Consider the following 25009-nt stretch of genomic DNA (forward strand, 5'->3'; position numbering starts at 1 on the left):
ACTTGTCCTCTCCTTTAACTGCTTCTTGTTCACAGGTTAGTTTTACTAACAAGTCTCAGAAGTGGCCATGGGAAAGAGAATGGACTCCAACTATGCAAGTCTGTTTGGTGGCTACATTAAGGTCCAAATATTCTCACAATTCACTGGTCCCACTCCCAAGCTATATGTTCATTATATCAATGACTGTATTGGCATGACCTCACTCTCCCACGAACTACTGGACTTCTTCCTTTCCTTTGTCCAATCCTTCCATCCTGCCTTCAAATTCTCCTGCACTATCTCTAACTCTTCCATCAAACTTCTCAACATTTTTGTCAGCATACACCACTTCACTCTCACTAACTTCTTCCACTACAAACACACTGACTCACACTCCTACCTTAACTTCATCTTATGTGGATACCCCACTACTGTTATCCACATTGCCCTTGCCCGAGCATGATCTGTTGACCAGGCCTGTGCTCTTTCTTCTCACACCTGCCCCATCCTTACCCATCTCTTATTTCCCTTCACCTAACCCTACCCCTAAATCCTAACCTTACCTCTACATTCTAACCCTAAACTTACCCCTCAAACACACCATTTTCTGAGCCTCCCAGTGACTGCAGTCCAACCCCTCCACCTTGCACATCTTCCATAACCTACCCCTTCCTTTTTCAAATGAACCCATAACCTGCATGACCACCAAGTCCACAGTTTCTTCCCTACCACTGCCTCCCAGCCTGGCTCCTTCCCCTGCTCCTGCTCATGCCGTTGCACTGACCTCTCCAACACCACAAGTCTCACTGGCACCCATCACTGTCCCTATCATGTCACTGACTCCTTTACCTGCACCTCTATTAATGTCATTTACTGCATCTCCTGCTCTCTCTGTTCTTCGCTGTACATTGAGATGCCGCTTAGCTGACCAGTTTGCAGAGCACCTCCAAGCAAACAAACTCAGCAATGACACCCTGGTCTTGTGCCACTTCCACTGTACCTGTCATTTGCTACAACATCTGTCTGTGTTCGGTCTTTCTCTGCATAGAGTCCATCTGGACTCTCGCCTTCGCCGTGAATTAATCTTCTCTTGCCATTTCTTTGCGCCACATGGGTTCAACTCACTTTATCCAGTCATCTCACCATGTTGGACTGTTGAACTTTGCACAGTTTTTCTTTTCCCATTTTTTCATTGTCTGTCCATTTTTACATCTTAATCCTTTCTGCCGAAGAGCATTGGCTTGAAACATAAAAGACTTTTCCATTTTTCCAGAGCGTTAAACTAATGCACCTGCTTGTTATTCCTACACCTGTCTTCGTCTTTTGTTTTCTGTAAATTTGAATTATATATATATATATATATATATATATATATATATATACAGATATAGGGCAGGGAATTGTCAATTAGTAATAAAATTAATAATTAACAATTTTGCCAAGTAGTTCAGTATGAAAAAAACCTTTATCGGTAAAACCATTTATAATCATAAATATATAGGGGTCAGCATGAGTTGCTTCACCATGCTGACCCCTATATATTTATGATTATAAATGGTTTTACCGATAAAGGTTTTTTTCATACTGAACTACTAGGCAAAATTGTTAATTATTAATTTTATTACTAATTGGCAATTCCCTACCCTATATCTGTATATTTATATTGATGTCTCTTAGATGGTTAAACTGCAACCTTTTTATGCGGGACTATTTGTGGCGCACATGGGATAGATTCTTGGGGTGAAATGTTGAACTTACTAGCCGATAAATTTTGTAAATGCCTTTCCTCATGTGATTTTGATGTTTCTTGGTCAAATACCCATGAGTTTACAGACATTTTCAGATTTATCATACATCATGCTGAGGATTGGAAAAGAATAGTTTTATATTCTTAACCATGAAACGTCGTACATGATTAACTAAAGGCAGGTTTGTTTTTTGTTTTCTCGTCTGTTTTTGTTCTATGTGTGCCATAAATATCGCCATCCGTTAGAGAAAAAATTGTAGTTTAGAATCAGTAGTTCTTTGACTGATATTTCTAAATTTTCAGTATGTTGGTGAAGCAACTCATGCTGACCCCTATATATTTATGATTATATATATATATATATATATATATATATATATATATATATATATATATATATGAGGGGAAGTCAAAAATTAACTGCACTTTCATCATAACATATCTTTACTATTGTCATTCTGCTTTCTGTGTATGTATGCTTGTAGTTGATACTATTGCGATCATGTGATTGAAATCTGAGCCTGATCACACAATTTTTCTTTCTAGTTTTACAGTGTAAGCACAGCCACTCCACTAGCAATGTGCACCAAAGAAGAGCAATGCAAAGTGATTTGAGAGATGGTAATGGTGAACCAGTTCACCATTGCCATCTCTCGAGCTTGCTGAACCTTCTTGTCAGGTTGACAGGCATCCTGCTCCCTCCTTGTGCATCACAATTGTCTGGCCACTTTTAAACTTCTCGATCTACTCATAGACACTTCTACACAGTAGTGCACTGACCCTGTATTGTGCTGAAAGCCTCCGATGAATTTCAGCACCTGACATACCATTTGACCAGAGAAATTGGGTCACTGCACTTTGCTCTTCTTTGGTGCACATTGCAAGTGGGATGGCCATGCTTACACTGTAAAGCCTGAAAGAAAAATGGCGCAATCAGGCTCACACTTTAATCATGTGACCACAATAGTACCAACTATAAGCACACATGTGCAGAAGACAGTGTGACAATAATAAAGATATGTTACGGTGAAAGTGCAGATAAATTTTGGCTTCCCCTCGTGACTTCCCCATCAGTGCAGGGATGGATGTATGGTTAAGTAGTTTGCTATTCAATTGTGTAGTTTTGCATTCAGTCTCACTGTGTATACATTTCGTGCATATATCTTCGCCTAAAACGTCTAGTAATATCCATTATCTATTCTTTTCACCACTTCTTGTGATTTTGCTGGATTCGAACCTGTTAGGTGGAGTGTTGTATCACTCTACATAGCAGGGGAATATGTTCATTTATTTAACATTTATCAAGTGAACTCTTCCTTTGGCAAGTATATTGGCTTGTGCCAGATGTATAAATTACTCGTTTTAAAGAGTATTAACCTTTTTTTTCTAGTATACTTGTAAGTAAAAGCCAAAGTTCATGGTTCCTGGTTAGAACTGACGGTTTACTAATTTATTGGTACAGACATACGTACATACTTAGTTACTTGCATACATACTTATATACATACACATTTACTGTTTACTGCAATAATTTGGTTTGCTAGACCACTATAAATTTACTTGAAGTTTGATATAGCTAAGGTTGCTGGTTTGGCTGTCTTCCATCTCCAATCTCTATACAATTCCTATGCTGTACAATCCTCTATACAATAAAGGAAAATTTCAGTAGTGCTAAATGCAAACTATTTATTGCAGTATAACTTTAAAGCTACTAAATTATTAGCAAATGCCATCTGCGTGCATTCAAAGGAAGTGGTCATTTATCTGAGGTGACCAGCTGTACTTTAAGATAAGTTTATGTTTGATAACTTTGTTATGGTGATTACTAATTTTTAATTGCTGCTAGGCACACCGTATTTTGTTTCTAATCCATAATATACTACAAAGTATTATTAAAGGTTTATGACTCTATCCTGTGACCTACTTTGTGTTAGCAATATGTTGGGATCTATTTTAAAACGGGGGCCACATTTTTCATTAATGTTTTACGTAGTGTTTTTGGTACGGAAAGACTTTCAAACTTCGTATACTTATCTATTTTGTGTTATAGAACAGAAAAATATTTTTGTATTCGAATTTATTTCATGTAAAAAATTATCTTATTTCGATAATTTCAACCAATCACTGACAAGTATTCAGTTGTTTACATTTACTCCTTTGGCTGATTAAGCGATGTAAAGCGTATTTAATCTCCATACCTTCGTTTTATTTGCTTTTTTCATTTTAAATTTGCTTTAACCCTAACCCTAACCCTAGGGTTAGGGTTAGGGTTAGGGTTAGGGTTAATTGTTTCAGAATCGTTTGTTTATGTAGTCGGTACTTAATGTATATCGGCTGAATGGACGTCAGTGATTGGTTGAAATTACAGAAATACGACAACTTTAACATGGAATAACTTATGGATTTCTTTTTTTTTTAAGAAGACTAAGAGAAAAAGATGTTTTATATGACACGTTCTACCAGTGTTCCAAGTTTCAAAGTATTTCGTTAATGAAAAATGTGGCCCCCGTTTTAAAAAAGATCCATATGTTGTTTTCTTTTTTGAAGTGTATATCTACAAATATTCTGTAGAATTTAGAGCCAGCACTGAAAATTATGACATTTTATATACGAATATGTCTATGTAAACAATGCAATCAAAAATAGAAAAATAGGTAATGGGTGTATATGCACATTTCAGGAGTTATTACTCCTTCTTCTTCATCTATGAATACATTGCTTAAATGCCCACTAAGTTTAGTGGTGTAACACTATTGGATAGACCAATCAACGCATTAAACATATTCCTGGCAACTGGTATGTTGATATTAATTGCTGGTAGGGACACTGTGTTTCCTTTCTGCAACCATAATACATTACCAAGTATATTAACAGTTTATAAGTCAATACTGTGTCCTACTTTTGTGTTAGCAGTGTGTTATTTTGATTTTTAAGTGGACTCTAAAGCAATGAGTATGGTGGTGATGATGATGATGATGTTGTTGATGCCCTTCCTGTCACCACCCCTGGCTTGTTTTACATGCAAGGAACTTCTTATTTAACACATTTTTCAAGGCACATAGCCAGTGTAATTCAGAGATTTTCAGAGAAGCATAAATGTAAATGATCCCACAGGCACTTCACATGCACATAAACACATGCACAAGCATACCTATGTGTGTGTGCATATATATATATGTGTGTATGTATGTATTATATTTGTATATACTGTATATACTGGTGTACAGGATGGAACTTTAAAAAAATTTCCCCAAGATTAGGAGTTGTCTTATATACCCCATATAAAGTTTGAATCTTAACTTCCTGTGGTTTAGAGTAGCTGTGTATATTTTAAGCTGTAAAACCTTCTATTTATAAATGTTCTAAAATATATACAGCCTTGGTTTTTTTAATCTCATTATGAAAAGTAAATCCTTATATTCACACACTGATATATGACCTACGTTAGACCCCTTATTCGCATAATCACTGAACCTGGAGCTTAACTATGGTCTATTCTTAGCACTTACTCAGCATTATCTGAAACCTCTGGGTCTAATTGACACCACTACTGCTCATAACCGCTCTATATATATATTGTTTTTTTGGGGATGGTCATGTTACCAGTTTAGCCAATAAAAACACACGCAGTATATATTTAGTGTTAATTTGCTTCAGCTTTATTTTATTTTTTACATTAATCGTATTTCGGCTAGAGTTCTTTTGTCACACTCCTATGACCTCATCAGTGGTCTTTTGCTTTCTTCTTTCTTATTTGTGTGTCTTTCCTTACTAACGATCAGCCATTTTGTATTTTGTATTCCTATTGTATGTGTCTTTATTTGCACATGTGTATACCCCTATGTGTGTCTATGTTTAGTAAGTGCATGTGTGTGTGTGTGGAGGGGAGTGCCTGTATTATCTGTATCCCCTGTTTATACACGTTCGTTTAATTTGTTTTTATTTATTTTGTTCATGTGTTTATACCTACTTTTTTCTATTCTTTCCTTTCTTTGTATTTAATTTAATTTAATTTTGTTAACGTATATAGTTATTTAATTCCATTTGTTTATCTGTGTATTGTATTATATTTTGTTCATATTGTTATCAGTTTATGGGGATCTTATATAAACATATATACATACATATATATATATATATATATATATATATATATATATATATATATATATATATATATATATATATATACACATATACAAATACATGTATGTATGTGTGTATTTGGGATAGATCTCTTTCAGCTTTCATCTGCCAAATCCACTCAGAATGTTTTGGTTGGCACAGAGCTATAGGAGAAGACATGCCTAAGTGTGTAGTGGGACTAGCTTGAAACCACATTGCTTGGAAGAAAGCTTCTTAATTGAAAGCCATTCTTAGATTTGCATACCTAAGTTCATGGGATTTATTGAGCTTTGTATTATTTTATGGAAAGTTTTGCACAGGAAAGCAATTTTGTGCCATATTTGATTTAGCTAAATTCTTAAAACTTTGTAAATATCAAGCAATCTGTCTATGACTCAAAGCAATGTTTTTAGATGCCATATAAATGGTAATACTGATCATTGTAATGTTTTAAGTGAAAGCTTAATCCTGATTCTTAATACTGATAAATGTTGTAATTGAAGTTTGGTTAGATTCTGAATATCTAGATGCTTTACTACAAGTTCACACCTGACTTACATTCTGAGATGTAATTCAGCTGGCATTATGTTAATACTAGCTGATGTACCTGGTAATTCCCAGGAAAGCGGAGCTTATCCCTTGGTTCCGTTCTCATAATTGTTTCACTAATCCAATAACAATACAGAGTATGTAGCCCTTAAAATGGTTTTTGGGCATTTACAGAGAATAACGAACTGTCTTACACAGGATCTTGTTTTTAGGAATTCCAAATAAGTTATGGATACCCAAATTGTTAAGTCAGTTATGTGATAACATGAAATTAGTTACTCTATTGTAAGAATTCAAATAAAGTCGCCCCCCAAAAGGGCTTTAATGGGTTCCCAGAGTATATAGAACTTAAGAGAAAATACTAATAAGGTATGTATACTAAAATTGTGAAGCATGTTATGTAATAACAGGCTAATCAGATATGAGATAATAACAATTGAATGTAAATAACTTTGAAATGGGCTTTTGTGCATTCCCAGAGAATGCGGCACTAGTGTTGGTATATTCATGAATAAGTTACTAACTGAAATAAGTGGACTTATTGTTTAGGAAAATGCTATTTACTTGTTTAAGGGTTGTACTGGATAAATTACGAAAATAACTCTAGCAGTTCAAATACTAAGAAATAAGCATACTCAATTTGATTTATACCAAATGATTTCGGAAAATGAATAGTTTATTTCCTTTGGCTGTTAAAATCTGGGCGAATGGGTTATTTCCTTTGGCTGTTAAAATGAAATATATAAGATATATATATATAAGATATATATATATAAGGATCCCTTCCAGGGGCGCTAGTATCGATATTTTCAACAATCTGAGTATGCCATGTGGTTTCCAGACATGAGTTCTACTCACGTGTCAAGTTTCATCAAAATCGATAAAACGATGTAGGAGGAGTTAGTTAATAACTCCACAAACACACTCACAGACAGAATTTCTCACATATGTAGTAGGTTTTTAAGAATATTCATCTACCTTTGGCATCTCTGAATAAACTGTTATAAACAGCAAATCAGTGTAAAATTTCTTGGAATTCTACTAAGGTTATCCAGAAATTGATGTTTAGTTAACAGTATCATAAAGGGGAAAAAATGTCAACTGGTTTGTTATTGCTAAATATTGTACTGATATATGGAGTGATTTTTTTCTGTTCACTGTAATAGCAAATACAATACATAAAAAGTGGAATTGGTTACTCAGAGAGAGTTTGAGTTAAGAAAAGTTTTCATAGTAAAAGTACATTTCTGAAATGGGTGTGGTATGGTTGTATAGTTATGAAGTTCACGTGGTTCTGGGTTTCATCTCATTATGTGGGATCTTGGGCAAGTGTCTTCTACCAGAACATATGATCAACTAATGCCTTGTATATGGAATTTTGGTTGATGGAGACAATGCAGAAGCCTGGCATATGCATACATACATACATACATACTCACTCACACACATGCACACACACTCACAAGCACACACACACACACACACACACACACACACACACACACACACACACACACACACACACACACACACACACACACACACACACACACACACACACATTTATGCTTGTAATTAGTGGGGCACTGGGATATTTATCACACTGTCTAAATACCAATCTTGAGAAATTAGGCTTCTCAAAACAAGAAAGGAGAAAGCTGCTTCGAAGACTACAGATCCAAGCAATCACTGGAAGTGTAAAAATCTGTAAAACTTTCCAGAATTTTATCATTTAAGTATATATGTGCATGTCTAGACATGCAGCTATATGCAGGAGAGTACATACATAAAGCAAAACATACAAATCTGCACAGACATACAAAAATGCCCTGTTGATATTATTGAAATTTCAATGAAGGAGGCTTGGATCTAGGTTAGAAACTGGCTCTTTCTCTATTGGCAAAAAAAATCTTGAAATAAAACTGTGTATGTATAGGCACAGACATGGCTGTGTAGTTGAAGTCCTTACTTCCCAATGATGTGACCTCGGGTTCAGTGCCACTGTATAGGATTTTGGGCAAGTATCTTCTACTATAGCCCCAGACTGACCAAAGCCTTATGAGTGGATTTGGTGGACAGAAACTGAAAGAAACCTGTTGTGTGTGTGTTGTGCTCTTGTCTTGATGTCATCTGATGGTTTTAAATGAGCATCATCTTTGTTGATTTGCAGTTTTCAGTGAAAAATAATCATTAACCATATGAAACACTATTTTACTTGGAAACGTATGAAGGTTAGCATCAGGAAGAGCATCTACCCATAGAATAGCTGCCTCAACAAACTCTGTTTGACCTATGTGAGCATGGCAAAGTGGATTTTAAATGACAATGAAACAGCTTTGTTTACAAAAGAGAAAACTGTGCTGGTCATGTGAAGCATATAGATGAAGAAAGCAGTATAAAGAAGTACTTATCAGTCAAAGTGGGTGGAACTTGTGGAAGAGGGAAATCCAAAAACACATGGATAAAGTAGAGGAGGCTAGTCTCAGGATGTTGAGCTTCACAGTGGAGATGACAAAGGACTGAGATGATTGACAATTTGTTCTGCTCAAGAAGACGTGTCTGTCACAGTGAGAGCTAGGTCCTAAAAGCGTTATGTTTATGTCAATATATTTTTTGGACTCTGCATCTGTACCTACTCTGTCTCCATGTAACCTTTCCCACCTCTCATCTTTCTAACATCCATCTCTCCATCACTCTTTCAACTAACGCATTATCCATTTGCTGCAATCATATGCCAGCTGAATCTGTACATACTTATCAGTTACCAAAACACTTCTCTCTAGAACAACTTCTTTTTGTAATCCATCTCTTATTTTCCATATAATACCTTCCCACTCTAATTTGTTGACAACTTTCTGTGCCTCCAGTTTTCTTTTCCTCTCCTCTGAGCTACATTTCAGTACTGTTATACCTCATCTTTAAAACTTTCTTATATCAATTATCATTCTCAACACCTTGGACATCTGTTGTCAACAGCTCTCGCACTTTTATATTCACTCCCTACAGCTATTTATGTATATCCCTGACTTCCATCTCTGTCACTGTACATCTCTCTCTCTCTCTCTCTCTCTCTCTCTCTGTACATCTCTTCTCCCCACACTCCCACCTTACACATCATCTTCCTATTTTCTGATCTATGTACAGTAACTTGCCACCTTTCCTGAACTGCTTCTTACTATTTCCTCCTTTCTGAGCTATTCCTATATCTTTCAATCAACCTCATCAACCATTTTGGTCATCCTTCCAGTGACTACCACCTACCCTTATATACTGCAAGTTAACCATGTTTCCCCTTTGTGGCAAGACACTTGTGCCTGTCCCACTATCATACTTTAAACTCTCACCACCTTGCCTAAAGCCACCAACCTACTACAACCTTACATAGTCAAGAGATATTTTCTTTGTTTTGTGAGTTACTCAATGACCTTACTAGTGCTGGTGTTATGGGAAAAGCACCCTGTATACTCTGTAAAGTGGTTAGTATCAATGGTGTATGGTGGTTGTTGTATTGAGTGTGCTGTCACACTCAGTGCCACCAAATTTCAAGCACGGCTGTAACAAAAGTTTTCCATTAAGATTTGGGATTAAATTAACGAGTAAGGTTAATATTTATAATGAATTTGCCATTTTCAGTGGATGTACGGTGCACACCTAGCACACCCAGAATATATGCCTCTGGTTAGTATTCGGAAGTGCATCCAGCCATAGAAACCATACTAATCATCCTTGCACAGTGATTTTGTTTAAATTGAAGAAAAGCTGTGCTCTGTCAACCCCACTCTCTCGCCTGCAATCATCTTCAAAATGACTTAGGATGGAGATGGATACAGTAGATGACTAAGAGGATTTACTTGCCCCATCTTGCTCTGTGCACTACACAATGAATTGTGATTGCCTTTCTCACCATAATGGGTTTTTCTCCAGAGTCCACTGGATCCAGTTTTCACATGCATAGGCGAGTAAGTCTTAACATGCTAATTACCCATAACTGGGACTCTGATGGGTGCTACAACTCTGGGTGCTACACTCCTCAAAACCATGGAACTCTCAAACTGGGGCTCCACTACTAGACACAGTTTGAAGTCATACCCAGGACATACACGCATGCACGCACACACACGTGCACATACACTCACACACATATATTTACATCATCATCATCATCATCATCATCATCATCATCATCATCCTCAACAGTAATATCTGTTTTCTATGCTGGCATGGGTTGAACTGCTTGATAGGAACTAGCCAGGCCAGGGGTTGTACCAGGTTCCATAGTCTCTTTTGGCTTGGTTTCTATGGCTGGATACCCTTCCTAATGCCAACCACTTTACAGAGTGTACTGGGTGCTTTGTACATGGAACCAGCACCCACACTAATGCTTTTTATGTGGCACCTTGGTTTTAGGATCTGAATTCTGTTGTGGTGGGTGGGTCTTCATGAGTACAGCAGTGCACCACATATCTCAGTCCTCTGTCATCTTCTTCATATGGCTCTGCGTTTTGAGATCAGCCTTCATTATTTCAGCCCATGTCTGCCTGGGTCTCCCTCTTCCATAACATCCTTCCACATTTTTTTACACACAAACACAGGCACATGCATAAAACTCATGCATCCATACACACACATACATTATGTTCATGTATTTATGCATGTTTCTGTTGGTGAAGTATGTAAAACGTATGGAGAAAACTGAGAAACTCTTCCTTCTGGATAAAATTATCAATTGTGATATTTGTTCCCTCCCAATACTTGGTCATTTTTATTGTTAGAAATGCAGGGAGTCATAGATTGACCTGTTAGAAACGTGTAATTGTGTAAATTCTTGTTCACCAAATACTCTATAAAATTAACATTGAAAGGACATTAAATTTGAGATAACTTTGCTATGTTGGGACAGAGGTTATTACAAATAAGGTGACATTTACAAATTTGCTTTTCAGGTTTTCAAAACAAATAAAGCTACAGACTATAAATAATGGGCAATTTTGATGTAGCTTCTGTAAATGGTTGGAACATAGATATGATTATATGACTAGCTTAAATATAAATGTTATAAAATGGGACTACAAGCTGAAATGAATAAAATGTTTTCAGATGGAATTTAGGTAGTATTGCTAAGTATAGTTATTTCATGGAAACTTAATACTAAAATATTGTGTTTGTATAGTATTTAGTTGGGTCTACCGGAAAATTTATTACAAAATTTGGATATAATTTATTCAAATAGGATTTAATTGTTTTATTAAATGTCTATTGTGAGTATTTATGCATTTTGATGATCTGATTTCATGACAAATTTCGAGAAAGGTATTCTTCATTCAGAAAATGTGAATACATACATACATACATACATACATACATACATACATACATACATGCATGCATGCATGCATGCATACATACAAACAAACAAAACATGAATATACACAATGTATGTATGTGTGTGTGCATACACATATGTGGGGTTTCTGCATGCGTAGACACATTTACACAGAGACACCTGCTTAAATGGAATATTATATACCCACATGTACATACCAACATATTAAAGAATATTCTCTTATACATACATTCACAGAAATTTTTTTTATATATATATATATGTGTGTGTGTGTGTGTATGTATATATATATATATATATATATATATATATATATACACACACACATAAAATAGAAATATTTTTATTTCTAAATCTTTCAAAGTAAAGGCTATTTGCCAAGATAATGTGGCTATCCCGAAAGGGATGATGTTACTGTTGTTTTAGTCCCAAGAAACATTGGTTCTAGCTGGCTAAATGACACTATCTGTGTCCTTATATTTTCGAACAGAGCTCTCAGCATTCCCATCATGTGCAAAACAACATCTGTGGACTAATTTCTGGGTTATTGCCCTTTATCAACGCAGAGTAGCTGCTTTAGCCAGATGGTGCTGATGATTTCACCTTCCGAATACCGTAAAATCTCATGTAATTTGTGCACCTGTGTAATTTACACAGGTGATTTTCTAGATAAAAATTGTTAAAAAAAGCTTCTACTCATGTAAAATTTGCACACAAAAGTTTTCAGAATTGCTGATATAGCCAGGGTGTAAAGGTTTCCTGTTTAGTTGTATTTAGCCTAATTTCACTTATTAAATTTTCATTAAATAAAAATAATTTCTGTTTAACATGTATCACATTGAAAGCTATTAAATTACGAAGTGTTTGTGTTGTTTATAATAAACTTTATTTTACATTTCTTGCCCGCAAGAGATTGTTGTCTGATCTTTAGCATACTTCTGTATGTTTTCTCAAATCACGATCACAGGAAAAGTCGTTGATAATTCTTATCAACAAAGACAAAGCTGATAAGTATGCACAAGTCTTGCAAAATAAGTTTAATAACCAATAAACATCAGCTTGGTTGACACTTTACTCAACCAACAGAAGAAGGTGACTGATCAAACTGATTATGTAAGCAGAATCCTGATTGGTTAAAAGTGTCTTCTTGTCTCAAGCTCTAATTTTCCACCTATTCTTGTTAGAACCTTTGATAGAGAGTATCAAAATTTAAACCCTTTCACACTTATAAAATGTCAAGCAAACCTTAAAATTTGTCATTACTGTTTTAGCCAGGAGACCAAACTGATAGTTTGGTAACCCACTAAAATAAACATTAAAAATTGAAAGGAGAAAATAAACAGCTTTGCTTGTTTAACTCAGTGCTTATTGAACAAAAGAGGTGCGAAATTTAAGAAGTGACTTGTTAGAATATACACGTCTGTGAGGAGACATAAACAAGAATAGCAAAAATCTATTTTTCCAAAAGAACTGGTAATACATACATAACAAGTGTTCTATGAAAAGAACAAAATTGCTGCATAATTCAACATGAATGTGAAATGACATTAAACATTGTTTAAGGTAAATGAAGGTTTCTGTAGGAACATTAAGTCATATTTACTTAGTGAGTTTACATGTGCAAGGATGAATTATGATGTTGTTGTCGGCATTACATGCAGTAAAATATGGCCCAGATAGTGATTACCTGCAAGAACATCAAACTTCAAGAAGTAGTTAACCATGTAATAGTTTTAGTAAATATATACAGAAAAAGTAAGCATTATACTGTCCAGCATAAATAAAAGTTCACTTTATTATTTTTTCTGTAAAAAAACCTATTCTGACATTAAATGAGTCAACTTCCGGTATGAATATTTACATTTGTATGATTTGTATGTCATTTCTCAACTTTAAAATTTCGAAAAAATACTGGAAATGATCTTCTCATGTAATTTACGCACCCACAAAAGTTTTTTTTTTGTTTTTGTGAAAGAAAGTGCATAAATTACATGGGTTTTTATGGCGTATACTTTTCCAGGTGACACACAACCACTGATCAAAAAATAGAAATATTATTTCTAAATCTCTCAAAGAGAGACAATCAACGTATATCATTCCAGGGTGAAAAACTAGAGGTAGTCGATAGCTTCCGCTATCTGGGCGACTAAGTTAGTAGTGGGGGTGGGTGCGCTGAAAGTGTAGCTGCTAGAATAAGAATAGCCTGGGCAAAGTTTAGAGAGCTCTTACCCCTGCTGGCGACAAAAGGACTCTCACTCAGAGTAAAAGGCAGACTGTATGACGCATGCGTACGAACAGCCATGCTACATGGCAGTGAAACATGGGCTGTAACTGCTGAGGACATACGTAAGCTCGCAAGGAATGAAGCCAGTATGCTCCGTTGGATGTGTAATGTCAATGTGAATACCCGTCAGAGTGTAAGTATCTTGAGAGAAAAGCTGAACATTAGAAGCATCAGTTGTGGTGTGCAAGAGAGACGATTGCGCTGGTATGGACATGTGGTGAGAATGGATGAGGATAGCTGCGTGAAAAAGTGCCACACCCTAACAGTTGAGGGAACCCGTGGAAGAGGTAGGCCCAGGAAGACCTGGGCTGAGGTGGTGAGGCAAGACCTTCATACATTGGGCCTCACCGAGGCGATGACTACTGACCGAGACCTTTGGAAATGTGCTGTGCGTGAGAAGACCCGGCAAGCCAAGTAAGATCGTTGCCAGTGCCCCTGGACTGGCTCTTGTGCGGGTGGCACATGAGATGCACCATTTTGAGCGTGGCCGTTGCCAGTACCGCCTGACTGGCTCCCGTAGGATTTTCGAGTGAGATCGTTGCCAGTGCCCCTGGACTGGCTTGTGCGGGTGGCACATAAAAGACACCATTTCGAGCGTGGCCGTTTTCGTGCGGGTGACACGTAAAAGCACCCACTACACTCTCTGAGTGGTTGGCGTTAGGAAGGGCATCCAGCTGTAGAAACTCTGCCAAATTAGATTGGAGCCTGGTGTTGCCATCCGGTTTCACCAGTCCTCAGTCAAATCGTCCAACCCATGCTAGCATGGAAAGCGGACGTTAAACAATGATGATGATAATGATGATAGACACTTCACCATTGTCGCTAAGTCTTCTACAAACATTTTAGATCTCCCTGTTTTTCACGTTCCTCTCTATGGTCATCAACACATACACACACACACACACACACACACACACACACACACACATATATATAAGGATAATATAACACGGATGGAAAATAACAGGCTTTAATACTAGATCACAACATTTGTTTCTGCCCTGCTCACCAGCTTTAAATTGCTGAATTTATATTCAAAGGTCACTATAGAAGAACATTCTTTATAATTATTATAGGCGCAGGAGTGGCTGTGTGGTAAGTAGCTTGCTTACAAACCACATGGTTTCCTGATTCAGTCCCACTGTGTGGCACCTTGGGCAAGTGTTTTCCACTATAGCCTCGGGCCGACCAAAGCCTTGTGAGTGGATTTGGTACACGGAAACTGAAAGAAGCCTGTCGTATATATGTATGCGTATATATATATATATATATATATATATATATATATATATATGTGCATATGTATATGTGTTTGTGTGTCTGCGTTTGTGCCCCCACCATCGCTTGACAACCGATGCTCGTGTGTTTACGTCCCCGTAACTTATCAGTTCGGCACAAAGTGTCCAATAGAATAAATGCTAGGCTTTGAAAGTACAAGTCATGGGATCGATTTCTCTGGCTAAAACCCTTTAAGGTAGTGCTCCAGCATGGCTGCTGTCAAATGACTGAAACAAGTAAAAGTATATATATATGTATGTGTGTGTGTGTGTGTGTGTGTGTGTGTGTGTGTATTTGTGTATACATATATATATGTATATGTGTATATATATATATATATATATATATATATATATATATATAATTATATGTATTTATTCTATCCTAATAAATAATAATTCGGATAGAATGAATGGGTTAATAGAAACCAAGGCAGCAAAGATCACAAAATAAATGTGGTGTAATTCCTGTTGGTGAGGCAGAAACTCCTTTATATTTTGGGTATTTGAGTATATTTAAAAATTTAAGGACTGGAGAAAACGCATGTTATAACTGCATACTTTATTCCGACATATGTTTCAAAGAATTACAATTTATGCGATCCATAGGAATCGGCGATGTTAAAAATGTAAACTTCTCCTCAGGGAAATGCATGGGAATCATCTTAAACATAAGACATTATGACCGAGTATGATAACTATAGTTGGATAATGTTATGATGTGATTCATTTGAAAAAACCGTTAGAGATTTGGACGCTACTAGAAAGTAGGATGGACAACACATACATGCAAATATATATACATACAAACACACATAGTTATATACACATATACACATATGTATACACATATATATATACGCACTCATATACATAAATATACACATATACATACACACATACATACCTATACACAAATACACATATATGTATATCCATCCCCATATACACATAAATACAAATATGCACACATATATACATACACACATATATATATATATATGCATCTACGCCTATAACTAAATAAACACATACGCATATACACATATATATATGTATACATATATATACACACATGCATACACATATATACATACATACATACAAAAACATATATATATATACCTATAAAAAACCTTTATGTATTTATATACATCAACATATACAAGCCTACACACACATATACACATATAGGTATGTATATATATGCACACACATATATATATATATATATACACACAAAAAAAAAAACCTAAATCCACATATATACATAAGTATTCAAACATATATATATACATACACATACATATAAATATACACACAAATACATATAAACATACTCATATACACACATATACTTACAAACATACATCCACATACATATACACATATATATATATATATATATATATAAAAAATGTTAATTCTCTAAATGAAGTATTAACAGTAACTGCACGATAAAGTGAAGTATATTGCCACTTAAGTGTGGCTGACCCCTAGGGGTGGATGTTACTGTTGCTTTTAGCCCCAGGAGGACATCTCCTCCAGCTGGCTTATTGACACACTACTGTGTCCTGTTTGTTTTGCCAAGGGAAGTTATCCCTCTCATCTTGATCTGTAGCACGAACGGATCCCGGTTTCAGGGTTATTTCCCTTCGTCAGCGTCTGATAGCCACCGATCTTCGATGAGAGGTACAAATTCTTGGCAACCTTATGTATACTTTTCCAGTGAAATTCTTCACTGATATCGAAAAAGTGAAAACAAGCAATGTTAATTCTCTAAATGAAGTATTAACAGTAACTGCACGATAAAGTGAAGTATATTGCCACTTAAGTGTGGCTGACCCCTAGGGGTGGATGTTACTGTTGCTTTTAGCCCCAACATCCACCCCTAGGGGTCAGCCACACGTGTGCCATAAATATCGCCATCCGTTTAGAGAAAAATTTGTAGTTTAGAATCAGTAGTTCTTTGACTGCTATTTCTAAATTTTCAGTATGTTGGAGAAGCAACTCAATGCTAATCCCTGTATATTTATGATATATATATATATATATATATATATATATATATAAAGAGAGAGCACATGTACACACTAACATATGAAGGAGCACTCATAAATACATTCCCATATGTGAATGTATCTATAATGTACACACATACATATACCCACATGTAAATGCCAACACATGAAAGAACACTCTTATATATTTACAAATATCTTACACATACATCCTTATTTTTATCTATATTCCTCTGTCCATCTGTCTATATACCCATTCACCCTCCCTGAACAAATGCTTATATACATCAGTACTCACTCTGGCACACTGACTAGCTATTTCATCTCCCTGATTCTTCTGCTACTGTGATATCAGTCTATTTTTCTCGGAACCAATAAACCAGCATATACCACATTTGTCCTGGTCCGTCGAACACTTGCCTTCCTATCACCACTGTTTCATCCATTGTTGCCATATTTTATGTCTACAGAAAATCTGGATCTCTCTGTAGTCCATGTTCCCCTCCGTTGTACCTCCTCAGTCTGAGAGGCTCTGCGAAGGTCACAGGCACTGCCTTGCTCCTCCTCATATTGTCTCTCCTCCTCATATTGTCTCTGCTCCTCATATTGTCTCTTCTCCTCCTCCTCCTCCTCCTCCTCCTCATCATCATCATCATCATCATCATCATCATCGTTATCATCATTATCATCATCATTATCATAATTTTATGCCCACTTTCCATGTTGACGTGGGTTGGATGAGTTGTCATGGTCTGTCATGCTCTGTCATGCTCTTATTTGGAGTTACTCTATGTGTTACATGTATAAATATGTGTGTGTGTGTGTCTGTGTGCACCTGCGTGTGTATTTACATTTAGTTAATTTTTGTAATGGAGTTTCTTTTAATTAGCTGAAGTTGAAGATTTTCAATGACTTTTGACATTCTAGTAGCCCATTGAATGATCTGTTTTATCCTTCTTTTACGTTGCACCCACAAATATTTTACAGAAATATGTGCAATAATACAAATTATGTGTATTTATTATTGAACACCTGCTCTTTTTGGATTTATTCCTTAACTAACTGTCTGTTCCACATATGTGGAAAGTGAGAAAAACCTCTTGAAAGCAGAAAGTTTTCTCGAAAATTTGAAGAAATTACCTTCTTCAGATTCAAAGCTTGTTCAGATGTGGGCCATTAAACTGACTCTTGATTTTGCACAGTAAGTAATTTCTTTTCACTGTTTTGTCATCTTATTTCTATGTTTATGTGTCATTGTGGGTCTCTTGCTTGCAATGATTGTCCTCAAATATCAACCTCCTCAGTGTGAAATGTGTGTGCATCTATGTATACATTTGTATACATGACTATCTGTGTGTATCTGTATGCATGGCATGTGTGTGTGTGTGTGTGTGTGTGCGCATTTGTATACATGAGTGTCTTTGTATTTACTGACAGAGAAGCAAGTGCATGCAGGGTAGCTTCATCACTCTGTGTGCATCTTAAGTAAGTGTGGCTGTCAGCACTTTTGTACATGTAGGCTTTGTCCCAAGCTGACAATGGCCTCTCTCTTTGTAGCCTTGCCAGGCCAAACAATTTTAAAAGATGTCTCTAATCTCTGATCCGAAAATCTTTCAGAAAAGAATGCTCTGAATGTACTTATTGACATCCAGAATCATTCCCAGTCTATTGTTGCTCATACTTTCTAATGTCTACATTTAGAATGGGATTATTGATGTTCCAGTGATTACATTGTCCAACTGGATACATTTTTAGATACTAAATGTGCAACCTTGGCCTGTGTTTGACCAAGGCCTGCAGCTAGTCAAAAAAAAAAAATGAACTGCAGAAATATGTAGTCTATAAATGACAACTCTGTTGTTCCTGTCATTTGTCATGAATCTTTGCAGTGGTCACAACTTTGGCATGTGTCTGTATATCATCAGTCACAGTACCCCTTAAACCCCACTAGAATAATTGTTGGAAATGAAATAAAAGAGTATTCACTCTTATCCTGTCAGTTGTTTCCTGAGACAAGATGCAATGATCAGGTGTTAGCACAGCTCTGTGTTAATCCAGTAACAGAACCTGCCAGTCCACATCAGCTTGTCTTTCTAAAGGCCAACACAATGTCTGTGTGTATCCAAGATCCCATTCCAATTGCAAATTAACACTGATGTGTGAGCTGTTCCTTGAAATGTCCCCGTACATCTGAAAGAATCTGACTTCCAACTCTTGTCAAGTGCAAACAATCATGAACGTGAAAACCTCATTTCCCTCTTTACTGTTCACATTCAGGACCACCTATATATCATCTGAATCCAGGAATATCAGGCTTACTTTTAGATCCAGGTATTTCCAGGAAAATACTCCCTTACCACTCAATCCAGCTGACTGAATGATGTATAAACCATTCAGTTATCCAGAATGAGAAGAAGCAACTCCATCTCAGAAATCCTGGTCTCGTTGATGCCTACTACATCTAGATGTAGAAAACAAAAATCATTGAGCAGGTATCTCTGCTTCCATATACACACCAGGCCATGTACTTTTTGAGAGCCTGTTTTGTATATAGCTATGTTAAGCAAGCAGAAGCATTAAAAAATTTATGACAGATATCTTACCCTCATTCAGAGGTAATTCTTTTACAGTTCCTTTGGAATGCTTCTCTGCAATCATTTTTTTTTACCAAACCTTTTTGCAATAATTATGTGGGACGCTTTTATTTCAAATGTGATAGTCGTTAGGTGTGGTTCTTACAGACGTTTCTCTTTTAATGTATTTTGGATAGTCAACACATTAAGGCAATATGGTTGATGTAGTCAAGGTGTCTGTCTATGCAGTATTGTTGGTGTGAAAAAAGCCTTGCAGTGGTCATCTTCTCACAATGTAATATTTGGCCTTTCTGATCTCCTCTTCCACCACCCTGACATGCTCACAACCCCTTAAAACTGAATTATTTTAGGACACTTTCAAGATCCTCAAGGGGCAACTGAGCCTTGGAATTCCATTGACATTCTTTCTCAGTTCTGCTTTGGAGTAATAATAAATTTTGGTTACTAACACACCACCACCACTCATGTCAGCAACAACAATAACAACAATAATTCTTTCTAATTTGTCAAAAGACCAGCAACTTTGAGGTGAATGTGCAAATTGATTATATTGACCCAAGTAATTAACTTGTACTTTATCTTATTGACTCCAACAGGATAGAAGGCAAAGCTGACCTTGTCTGGATTTGAACTCAGCACATAAAGTTTCAAAAGAAATGTCACTAAACATTTTGTCTGACATACAAATGATTTCACCATTGTATCACTTTAGTAGTAGCAGTAATAGTAGTAGTAGTAGTAGCAGCAGCAGCAGTAGTAGTAGTAGTAGTAGTAGTAGTAGTAGTAGTAGTAGTAGTAGTAGTAATAACAATAGTAATGATTTCATTTATTTGTCACAAGGGCAAAGGATGAGGGGGACAATACAAAGACAGACATAAAGTGTTGGGGTTTACGTATAATGAAATGATCAAAAAAAAAAAAAGGAAGAAAGTAAATATACACAGTATACACTGAAAAAGAAGGGACATATGCATAGCATACAAAGGTTTAACAAAGCAAAAAAAAAAGTGGCAGGGAAGATGATAGAGATGTGGCCCTCCTGATACAGGAAGGCCTTTAGGGATAATCGAGGAACCCCACTGTCCAAGATTTTCCTCTCCAATTCCTTTTCTCCGACTCACAAGTCTACACTTAAAGAGGTACCATCCACTCTTGCCATTTTTGCAACTTTTAGCCACCTTTCAATAAACTCAGTCAAAGACAGCACTTCACTCTTCACTCTCAATTTCCTTTTCAAGTGAAACTTGAAGAAGTTAGTGAGAGCTCTACCAAAGAGGAATGTATCTGTCCTCAAGTCTTTCAGCTTTGTCCACCAAACAGCCTCTTTCACCACAGCCACCAGGCAATGGAAAACTGCCTTGCCTGCCTAATTAGAGGAGGGTGGCAGTGTGATCATCACTACAGACTCGACTGAGAGATGGATCCATCCCACACATGACAGCAGTTGATTAACATAACCCCCAAGTCGACAATACCCGGACACTGAACGACAAATTTGTCTGACAGCACAGCCTGTAAAGTTTATCTTAAACCAGTAACGCTCCCTGGTAAGTCCTCCAGAACAAACTAGCCAGTTCTTTCTCGTTGGTGCCCAGAGTCTCCCTGAGAATATCTGCGGCACTAATTTCCGCAACACTAATCGCATTTCCGCGGCGCTAATCCTATATAAATTTCTAAAGCAGAACATCCACTGATCCCATTGCCCAACTGGTAGAAGGTTGTGAGTACCGATGACATTTTAGGTGCCAGCTACTTAGTCTCGGTCTTTTCTTCAACCAGGACTGCAGCTCTGTCAAGGAGATAAGCTGCAGAAAGACAAGCCTCACAGAAGGACCCCACATGCACTCACCATCCAGAAATCGTTGCAGGTGGCATAACCTAAGAGTGTGTCTGTGCATTAGGAGCCATGGTATAGCTATTCCGCTAAGATGTTGGCAACAGACTCACTGCCTGACCATTGGAAGGTATCCCTTCCACAAGACATTAAATAAGAGACGCTCCAACCTGTCAAACAGTAACTGAAATAAGGCATGATGGTCAGGTGATAAATGAAAACAGAGGCAATGCTCTAATTGCCCTCTTCAGGGCGGCCCACCACTGGTTGTTGATGATTGCCCCCATCAACTGTCACTAAACTAGTTCACTAATCCGGTCCCTGTCGTCTTTGCGTGCCGGAAAGAACATGTTTAACTTCCAGTTACCAGGTCTCTGTCTACGGGTCCTATCTAACTCAACTGTTCAGATCACAAACTTGTGGTCAGTGTAGCCGACCAATTTAAATTGTGGAAAAACTACACTATCCTTATCCTCTGACCTAACAAATACTCTATCTAGATATGATCAGGATGACCCATTGTGGTTGCTCCATGTCCACACTGGCACATCAGGGAAATCCAGTCGATACGTATCAAACAATTGGAAGACTCTGAGTAGGTTTCCGAGGTTTTTGCATCTCCTTCTTCTGTGTACTAGTCCTACAGAGTCCTTCTGTGCATCCAAAATCTCACTCCTGTCCCCTACTAGTACTAAACTGCAAGACGTTACTGGGAATGTTTCTAGACACCTGAAGAGTTCTAGCCTTCCAGCCCCTGTCAGGGCATAGATGACCACCTTCACTACATCTAGGACCACCAACCTGCCACCCAGGTCCATGAAGATTGATTTACTTCAAGATCTAAGGATTTTCAGAATAGTACTACTACCCTGCTGCCCACTTCCAACAGATCACATGATGAGACTATCTCATAATCATCGAAAATGGGTGCTAGTGCTTGCACATTAGAAATCTTTGTCTCACTAATTGCGGCTGTGTCTTAATTGAGTGACCTGAGGTTGTTTAACAAGTGACCTAGCTTCCAGGCTGATCCCAGGCCATGAACATTCACACACCCCACTCTGAAAAGGACCATGTTTATTGGAGAAACAAAATGGAAGAAGGTCACTTACCTTGGATTTTGAGAGGGTCAGCTGATTCAGCTGCTTTGTCTGATGCATCTGAACCAGCCGCACCATTGTATCACTTTAGTAGTAATAGTAGTAGTTGTAGTAGTAGTAGTAGTAGTAATAGTAGTAGTAGTAGTAGTAGTAGTAGTAGTAATAATAACAGAATTCCCTGATGCAGTACCAGGCACTAGCTCACATGGCTTTTGATCTTAACTACACTGTTTTTTGTCTTGGTATAAAATATGGGCTACAGCAAATATTCTGCTCAATACCACAGATTTGCTTGTCAATTGTTTGACCGTAACCAGTTGAAGATGTCCCTTAGTGACAGATCATATGTGCATCTCTGATCATGAGCAGAAGTAGTTTGGGAGCATCATAGCCATGTGTTGAGAGGAATTCTTTGGGGTTTGAATAATTCACCTCTGGAAACATGGATGATTTGTTCATCATCCTTAAAACAACTGTTATTTAGGGATGTTTTGAGTGGGATGAGCTACTCGTCCTGGAGAAAATTTTTACTGGGCCCCACTTGCAAGGTCATGCACTGTTTATTTTGATAATGAGATCACCATGTCACACACATATGGTTGTGATGCATGTGCCTGGTGTACCCTTTTCAGGCGGGTAGTCATGATGGCTATATTGGGCTTTGTATATTTTACCCCAGTTTCACTTTGATTGCATGTGCTGCTCTCTCACATGATGATAATATTAATAGTAATAATTCTGACATTAACACAATAATATCATTACCAAAAACACCACCATCATCAACAAACAACAACAATAATTATTAAAATTTTTGCGCAAGGCCAGCAACTTTACTTGGAAGGAGTAAGTTAATCACATTGATCCTAGTACTTGGCTGATACTCTGTGGAATTTGAACTTAGAAGAAATGCTTCTTAAACACTATTTTCTAATGCACTAACAATTCAGCCAACTCACTACTTTAAGAACAACAACAACAACAACAATCATCCTTTCTACTAAAGGCACAAGGCCTGAAATTTTGGAGGGAGGGTGACAGTTGATTACACCTACCCAGTGCTCAAATGGTACTTATTTTATTGACTTTGATAGTATGAAAAGCAAAGTCGATGTTGGTGGAATTTAAACTCAGAACATTAGGATGGACAAAATGCCACAAAGCATTTTGCTTGGTGTGCTGATGACTCTGCCAGTTTGCTGCCTTATAATTTCTAATTTTTGCACAAGGCCACCAATTTTGGGGTGGGGTTAAGTTGATTACATCAACCCCAATGCTCAACTGGTACTTATTTTATCAACCCCAAAAGGATGAAAGGCAAGGTTGACCCCAGTGACATTTGAACTCAGAACATGATGGATGAAATGCTACAAAACATTTTGCCCAACATGCTGATGATTCTGCCAGCTCGCAGCATTAATAATTATAACAATAATAATAATAATAATAATAATAATAATAATAATAATAATAATAATAATAATAATAATAATCCATTCTACTAAAATTTGGGGAATGGGGACTAGTTTAATGCATCAACCCCAGTGTTTCACTGGTACTTCATTTATTGATCCCCAAAAGATGAAAGGCAAAGTTGACCTTGGCAGAATTTGAACTCAGAATGTAGCGACGGAGAAAATGCCACTAAGCTTTTTTCCCCGTGTGCTAACAATTCTGCCAGCTTACCATCTTATAATTTCAAATTTTGGCACAAGGCCAATAGTTTTCGGAGAAGTGTTAAGTCAATTACATTGACCCCCAGAAGCTCAACTGGTACTTATTTTATTGACCCCACAAAAGGATGAAAAGCAAAGTCAACCCTGGCAACGTTTGAACTCAGAAGTTGAAGAAGATGGATGAAATGCCACTAGGCATTTTGCCCAGCATACTAATGATTCTTCCAGCTCGCTGCTTTAATAATAATAATAATAATAGTAATGATGATGATGACGATGATGACGACGACGACGATGATGATGATGATGATGATGATGTTGTTGATGTTGTTGATGTTGTTGTTGTTGGTAATAAATAAGAATAATAATAATAAAAATAATATCTGACATTGATATATGATCAAAAAGAAATATTAAGAGATAGTGTAAGAGAATGAAGACAGGTCATATATTCAGCTGAATGAATCTGAGTGTGTATG

At 36.9% G+C, this 25009-nt stretch overlaps 1 protein-coding gene across 4 annotated transcripts in view; it reads left to right on the forward strand.

The window, feature by feature from the left end:
* Nucleotides 1-25009, forward strand: part of LOC106874122 (tetratricopeptide repeat protein 23) — a 185094-nt gene that overhangs the window by 31171 nt on the left and 128914 nt on the right. For all 4 annotated transcript variants that reach the window (XM_014921734.3, XM_014921733.3, XM_014921732.3 and 1 more), the window contains exon 6: nt 18402-18527. In XM_014921734.3, the coding sequence (XP_014777220.1) occupies nt 18402-18527 (126 nt within the window). The remainder of the gene's footprint in view (nt 1-18401; nt 18528-25009) is intronic.

The sequence above is a fragment of the Octopus bimaculoides genome, chromosome 9 (assembly GCF_046866305.1).
Source record: "Octopus bimaculoides isolate indiv1 chromosome 9, ASM4686630v1, whole genome shotgun sequence".
Taxonomy (NCBI): Eukaryota; Metazoa; Mollusca; class Cephalopoda; order Octopoda; family Octopodidae; genus Octopus; species Octopus bimaculoides.